Source organism: Rattus norvegicus, chromosome 2 (genome assembly GCF_036323735.1).
Source record: "Rattus norvegicus strain BN/NHsdMcwi chromosome 2, GRCr8, whole genome shotgun sequence".
NCBI lineage: Eukaryota > Metazoa > Chordata > Mammalia > Rodentia > Muridae > Rattus > Rattus norvegicus.
The window spans coordinates 53286750-53294518 of NC_086020.1; the positions used below are offsets into that span (position 1 = coordinate 53286750).

General features: G+C 43.5%; 1 protein-coding gene across 2 annotated transcripts in view; it reads left to right on the plus strand.

Moving 5' to 3' along the window:
• The first annotated feature begins 603 nt into the window (after nt 1–603).
• The window catches only part of C2h5orf34 (similar to human chromosome 5 open reading frame 34), a 22452-nt gene continuing 15286 nt past the window's right edge, over nt 604–7769 (plus strand). Inside the window, exons 1-3 of one of the 2 annotated variants that reach the window (XM_039102254.2) lie at nt 604–1556; nt 4855–5085; nt 5399–5488. In XM_039102254.2, the coding sequence (XP_038958182.1) occupies nt 4885–5085; nt 5399–5488 (291 nt within the window). In that variant the 5' untranslated portion in view covers nt 604–1556; nt 4855–4884. The remainder of the gene's footprint in view (nt 1557–4854; nt 5086–5398; nt 5489–7769) is intronic. The other variant, NM_001014037.1, reaches the window with a different exon arrangement.

Below are 7769 nucleotides of genomic sequence, written 5' to 3' on the forward strand. Positions count from 1 at the left end.
GTCATTAAGAAATAAAACTGTTATCGGTCCAAGGATGTCTTAAGATTGAGATCAGTTTGCATATCAGTATTTTTCAAGTGATGGTTAATTGAAGAGTTAGATGTTTTCCCAACCCCTTGATGCTGCTAGCTTTGCTTTCAAACTCTTGTACTAAACAAGTATTCCTAATAAAGCTTTTTTTAAAAGTTGTCTAGAGATTTTTAAATTTAAAATCAGAAAATTTCTTCATGTCTGGCTCTATCCATAATGACCCGGCCATGCAACCTCAGGCTTCCTTTCTCCCTAATCATGCTCCAGCCTCTTAAAGAGAAATCATCCTTCCCTTGGACTGCTTGGAGTTGTAACTCAGAGCCTTGACCTTTCCTTGTACTTAGCAAGCAACTATTTAAAACTCCAGATTTGGATAATGTCCTTGTGGAGAGATCTGCCTACCATTGCTCTGAGCTCATGGTCATACGGAGGTCATTACGGCAACACAACGAGGTCTGCTTTACTACAAAGAATGTCTTGTGGACACTGTCTATAATCTGGATGCCAGACTATTTTGTTGGCAGTAAATAAGAAAAGGCTACTGTTGGGCTCTGAGGGGGACGAATCCAGGAGGTGGTGGAGCACGTCTTTAATCCCAGCACTAGGGAGGTGGAGGCTGGCAGATCTAAGAGATTGAGGCCAGCCTGGTCAACAAACGAGTTCCAGGACAGCCAGTTTGTCTCGAAAAAAATAAAAACCCCCAAACTCTCAGAATTTAGTGGAAATATTTCCTCAGACTATATTCTCTCAGATCTCTTAGATCGTTGTGGTTTTTTTTTGCTTAGGGACACCCATAACTAATCGAATGATTATTTTGTCTTCCCAGTCATTCTCCAATCCCCATCCTGATCCCTAATGAATCGGGCTAATCCGCAGCGTACATTGCTGACGTAATAGGCATGTCTAATGGCAATAAATTAAGAATTAGAAAATATTTTCTGGCACTTCTTAAAACAAGTGGTTTTTTGTCTACAATTCCTATCCTTGGTAGTGCCCAAATCCCTACCAGTGGTGCCTGGTAGAGCAGAAGGCTGGTCTACAATCCCAATTCCCACGGAATCTCAGCGCTTCCCCACCGAGCCTGAACACCCAATAGGTGGAGACTAGAATCCTGCCCGGAAAACCCCGTCTTTTTTCCGGTACCGCTCTTTGCGGTGGGGGAGGCGGGACTTCCGGCGTCACTTTCCGGAGACGGCCCCTCCTCTCGGTGCGGGAGGTTCAAACTGCTACCTCGCTTTGTGTTTTGTTTGTTTTGTTTTGGTCCTCCGGTCTCCGATGCTGCCCCAAAGGACTGGACGGATGTTTCAATCGAAACAGTTCCTGTGTCCATGTTTTTCCGTAGATGTGATTATTTTTCTTCATCAAGAAATAGCTCTCGGTAGTTAATATATTACTTATTGAAGGAACCGTGGCGAAGCGGTCGCAGACAGTACAGTTCCTGCCACTTGAGCAAAATAGAGGTCGGTCAGAGGCTGTGGTTGCCCTCCTTTCGAAGTGGAAAACAACTTCGCAGCCCACAACTGCCGGTGAGTTTCAGATGTTTGGCGGTGGTCTTGTTGAAGGTGTTTTCCCTCCCCCTTTCTCTTTCACCGGGTAACTATACAGTTTGTTTTGAAAAAAAACGAGCCTTACATTTTCAGATCTGAAAAAATAGAAAAGAAAAGAAAAAGAAAAACGAGCCTTCCGCATGCAGAACAGATAAGGTTTTCGGTTCGTTAGCCCCTTATGTGTTGAATGGTGAGAGTGCAAACGTGAATTAAAAACAATGCAAAACATCAATTTGCTCTAAAATACCTTGTAGAGCTATGCGTGTATGTACATATCTCTCCATCTGTTGTCCTGGCACTCGCTTATTGACCTTGCAAGGATGTAAACAAATGGCGTAAAGCAGTTAGTGTGGTCTTGTGGGAAGTTACCTATGACAGCGATAGAGAGGTGCACTGAAGAGAGAAGACATGGGAGAAAGTATTAGTTGTAGGAAATAAGAGATCAGCTTCCAACAAAAGGAGGTGAAGGGCCAAATTCAAGCGAGATTTTAGAAATCAGTAGGAAGCTAGTTACAGGGAGAAAGCATCGAGATGATAGAGGTGTCATTAATACGTATTGCAAACTCAAGGGGAAGAATTTAAACACCTATTCTTAATGTATTTGATGAAAAAATATTTGCCTAACAGCTTCCATCGACTAATACTATTTTAGGTCCCAGTGGTACATTTTTAAATAAGACAGGTGAGGTCCATTTTGTTTGAGTTTCTATCCTGGTGGGAAAGATTGATAAAGTCTATGAGGACAAAGGATATGTTAGGACAAGAATGTATGGAATAATTTAACTTAGGTGATAAAGTTGGGCCTTTGTGCAAGTGGTATTTGCACAAAGACGTGAGTTGTCGTATGATAAGCCAAGGAGACGACAAGCTAGACCGAGAGAACAGTGTGAGGATTCTGAGATGAAAAACACCTTGTTTCAAGAACAATTTTTACAAAGCCAGTGTGATTGATCAAAGTGATCTGAATAAGGGAATTAGGAAGTGACATTTGGAGGCTGCAGAGATGGCTCAGCGGTTAAGAGCACTGTGACATTTGGAGAGAGTGGTGGGCCAGACTGGCCTCTGCAGGCTGCAGTGTAGGACTGTCGCCTTCATCCTGTGTGCCAATGGCTAGGATTGATGGGCCCCAGCTAAAGAATGGCTTAGGGCATGCTGCAACTTTTGGACGGAGTGCGTTTGTTGTCCTTTAATCAGAGTCCTTTTCTCTATGGAACAAAAGACATGGAAGTCAAGGCCTGAATTGTGCATACTTTATTTGCATATTTAGAAAAGAAAAACTGTGAGGATGGAAGTAACCATCGTTATTAAGGTAAGGTCTTGAAGAATCTTTAAGTAGTGGATAAGAATGATTAAAGTAAAGACAGAGGTGGCAGTAGAGAAGAAACCCTTACTAACCCCCAGTGGGGTTGGAGGAGGATGGAGGGAGGAGTTTGGGAGAGGAGACGATGTACAACTTTGTCACAGACTGAGGAGGTCTAGTAGGATGACGTCTGAAAACATTGAGTGCACAAAGACATTGGTGGCCGTTGTGAATCGATGCTGGTGGAAAGGCAGAGGAGAAAGCTGGGTCATATTAGGATGAAGATTGCTGAGAGGATGCTAGCAATGAGGGGTTTACTGTACTTGGTTAATAGGAAGTTGGCATGAACTCAGAAGTATTGTCTCTGAACAGTGTTTTGTGGTTATTTTGGACAGATGAGACTGATAGTACAGAAGGAGACAGGGTTTGTGTTACAAAAGAATTAACATTTCCCAAGGCCTTACAAGGTGGCTTTCATTAGTGCTAGCCACTGCCGTGGGTATTTTCTCACTTAAACCCGCAGCAGCCCTGTAACTGCTCATTTTACAGATGAGCAAACATCCCTAGGCATCTGCCTAGCAAACAGTGGTGCATAAACGAAGCCCACCTCCCCTCTGCACCACACAGGCATGGAAAGCATAGTAAAAACCGTCGTTTTGGAGGTAAGAAATTGAATGGAAGAAGTGAGAATAAATCAAAGAGACGAGATGAACTACTTCCTTAGTTCCAGACTGGGGAGCAATGTATTCTGGCTTTTGTGGTTTTTCATGGTCTTTTCCCTTAAGCTTAATCATTTCTTTTTTGTTGTTGTTGTTGTTTTTTCTTTTTTTCGGAGCTGGGGACCGAACCCAGGGCCTTGCGCTTGCTACGCAAGCGCCCTACCACTGAGCTAAATCCCCAACCCTGCTTAATCATTTCTTTTGACCTGTCTTTTGCATGTTTTAAAACTAATTTGCTATGCTTTTATTTATTTCATTTTTGTTTATTATTACTGTACTGGCTGCTTTTGACACAAGCCGAAGTTATCACAGAGAAAGGAGCCTCAGTTGAGGAAATGCCTCCATGAAACCCAGCTGTAAGGCATTTTCTCAGTTAGTGATCAAGGGGAGGGCCCAGCCCATTGTAGTTGATGCCATCCCTGGGCAGGTAGTCTTGGGTTCTATAAGAGAGCAAGCTGAGCAAAGCAGGGGAAGCAAGCCAGTAAGTAACATCCCCCCATGGCCTCTGCATCAGCTCCTGCTTCCTGACCTGCTTGAGTTCCAGTCCTGACTTCCTTTTGTGATGAACAGCAATGTGGAAGTGTAAGCTGAATAAACCCTTTCCTCCCCAACTTGCTTCTTGGTCATGATGTTTGTGCAGGAGAGAAACCCTGACTAAAACAATTACTAGTATTGTATGTATATATTGTGTGTATGATGTATGAATGCAGGCATGCACATGCTTGCTACAGCTTTGCTCTCTCTTTTCCACGGTGAATTCCAGGAGACAGTTCAGTTCATCAGGCCCACGCTGAACCACCATGCCTACTCAAATTGCTGTTTCTTTTCTTTTTTTTTTTTTTTTTTCTTTTCTTTTTTTCGGAGCTGGGGACCGAACCCAGGGCCTTGCGCTTCCTAGGCAAGCGCTCTACCACTGAGCTAAATCCCCAACCCCTCAAATTGCTGTTTCTTACCAAGTATAATTGGTTATCTGAAATGAGATGCTGAGCATATCAGATACAAAATTAAACTTGAGCACAAAATGTTTATGACTTTGTGAGCTGTCTGTTCCTCCCAGGTTATGTTTCCTGTGGAGTAAAGTCCTGGAGGTTACTCAAGGCAACTTGTTAAGGAAAGACATTTATTTTAGATCCCAGCACTAAGAGTATACACAGTGGCAGTGTGTGTTGCCCCGTGTTCTTAGGAAGTACACGTGTTTGGCTTGACAGAGCTTCTGAGCCTTAAGTCGGCCTGTGCTGCTGTGTCCTATTTTCTACAGTCCCTGCTGAGAAGTGTGGCGTACCCAGGCATGGGAACGGCAGCTGAAGTGCGAATGGTACTGTACGAGGATGACTCAGTCCAAGTGAACTATGCTGATGGTTCCACACTGCAGCTCTCTCCTTGCGGCTCTGAATTTCTCTTTGAAAAGGCACCTCCTCCTTCCACACATCCTTTAGAACAACCAGAGAGGATTCGTCAACGGACACACTTTGTTATTAGCAACTACCGAGTAAGGAATATCACATTTCTTTATCCATTTAACCTTTATTTTTTTTTTTTTTTTTTTTTTGAGACACAGTCTCTCTGTGTACCCTGGTTGTTCTGGAACTCTCTCTGTGAACCACACTGGCCTCGAACTCAGAAATCCGCCCGCCTCTGCCTCCCAAATGCTGGGATTAAAGTCGTGCACCACCACTGCAGGCTAAAAGTGCTCTTTTTAATACCAAGAAGTGGCTGAAGCTGCTAGGATGTGAAGGGATCTAGGGTACTGGACTTTTGCCATTCTAAAATGATTTTCAAATATTCTACATTTCTTTTTATAGGAGCAACTACAGCGAGCCCTAGATTTTCGAAACTCTTCAGCTACTTGCCCTTTTTTATCTGAAAGCATCATACCTTCTGAAAGAAAAAAGGTAATTTTTGTTTATATCCACTTTCTATGAGAAATATTTGAGTACAGGTTAATTAAACACATGGTTTAGCACTTAGAAATAAGCACATGCTTTAGGACGTACAGCTCTGTGTTCACCAGGACAGGGAGCATAGAAGTTACGCATTTCAACTCCTCACATTTCCTTTATAGTCAAGGATTATGGCATTTCAGATTTGTGACGTTTTTATTCTCATATGTCTCAATATTAAGAATCACGCAAATATTAGTAAACTGTGTGTGTTTGCTAATGTATATTAAGATATGACTCTAGTTTGCTTCTTCTGGTGCTGTGTTAAAATGTTGACCAAAAGCAATGTGGAGAGGAAAGGACTTATTTCATTTAGTAGTTTTCAGTCCCTCACTGGGGGAAGCCCTGGTAGGATCTAACGCAGCCACTGCTTTCTCTGGCTTATATATAGTCCAGGCCCGCCTGCCTAGGGATGGTATCCACTGTAGTGGGATGGGCTTCCTCACATGACACAGCACCAATGCCCCTCAGACAGCACACATCATGGAGACACTCCCTCAGTTGACGTTGTGTCTTTCCAAGTGACTCAGTTTCTGACAAAAGCCGAGGCAGCCCAATATGTAATTATGTGTGAGTATAAAATATTTACTCTTGTTAAATTTTATTTGGAGGGAATAATGGTAAATCCGTTTATTAAAACTGTGGACTAGGAACTAGAACCAATTTTGAAAATATTTAAGGCCGAGGCTTTGCTGATCTCCTAAACTTGAGACTAACGTGGGCAATGTAATTAGATCCTGTTTCCAAAACCAGAACTTCAGTGGTACCAGTGTGGCATAGGTAATATTTCCCAAATTCCCATCACTTGTATAAGCAAACTGTGTTTCTAGGAGTTCAACTGATTTACCTGAAATTTTTTGAAGTGACGAAGTTAGGGCTTGAGCCTAGTTCAGATGACTGTCGGTACAAGGAACCCAGGACCTCCCTGACAGGAAGGCACTTCACCGCTGAGCAACACGCTCAGCCCAGCTGCCTGCTAGTAACCCTCTGTACTGTCCCATGCTCTCTCGCCTCCTTACTGAGGAATTTCACACTGCATTGTGGCTGATTTATGTCGTTCATATTGCTCTGACAAAACGCCTGAGATGAACAACTTTAAGGGGGAAAGGTTTGCTTACTGTTTCAGAGGCCTGTAGTCTGTGGCCAGTTGGCTCTATCACCGCTGGCTGATGTTGAAGCAACATTATGGGGACATGTAGGGTGAAGCCAAGCATGGCCAGGAAGCAGAGGGAGGGGGAGAGGGGCAAGGGAGGAGCCAGACTCCTGGTACAGCCCATGCCTCTGAGAACTCATGCATGGGTTAGTCCTTTGTGGGCCTTAGTGTCTTCACGATCCACTCCCCTCTCAGCAGCGCCACCAGCTGGAGACCACACCCATAAGACCTATATCTTTGTGGAGGACACCTCATATCCACACCTTAGCAGGCAGAGGAGCCTCAAGATGTTCTAAGCTACAGCTCACTCCACCGGGCTTTCCCCCAGTGTCTCTTGAAGAGCGTCATTCATTGAAACGGTGTCATTTGCTGCTAATGCTGTAGGGTGGCCACTGGACTATGGCTCAAGAGCTTCCCTGACTCTCATTCCACAGGTTACCCATCAGTCCCTGCCCCTAAGATGAGTATTCTGACATGGATGGCTCAGTAAGGAGGCATTCTTGACAACAGCTTTAGTAAAGTTAAGGTCTAATAGAGACGGAAGTTGAAGTGTTGAACTATATATAATAATTGATCACAATACTATTATGTACAGGACTGTTGATTTTTATGTATGGAAAAAGCATATAGATACAGTTAACTGTTCTGAATGTGCTGTGTAAGGTCAGCTTACTTTTGAGTGTTCGAATTGTTTGAAATGACTTTTAAAGTCACTCAGAATGTATCTTAGGTCCCGGTGTACTGGCTGCCATCTAGGGCAGGTGCTTCCTTTTCAGTTCATCTGTTAATTCCAAACCTGCCCTAAACAATAATTCTCACCTTTCTCCCATCCCTCCTGACAGTTTAAGGATGCTGCATGTATTTTCGTGTTATCTGTGCTGTTGTCTCAGTGACTTTGACACTAGTTCCATAGCATGTAAGCTCCAGTTGCTTTTACATTGCCCAGCCCAGCCCGGTTCTCCTTCATCTCCTTATGACTCAGTTTCACATGAGGTTTGTGGGATGAGTGGTCTGCAAATCCATCTCCCCTAATTCACTGAACGTTTTAAGTCAAAGTAAGTTTAGCGCTAATCAGGTAAT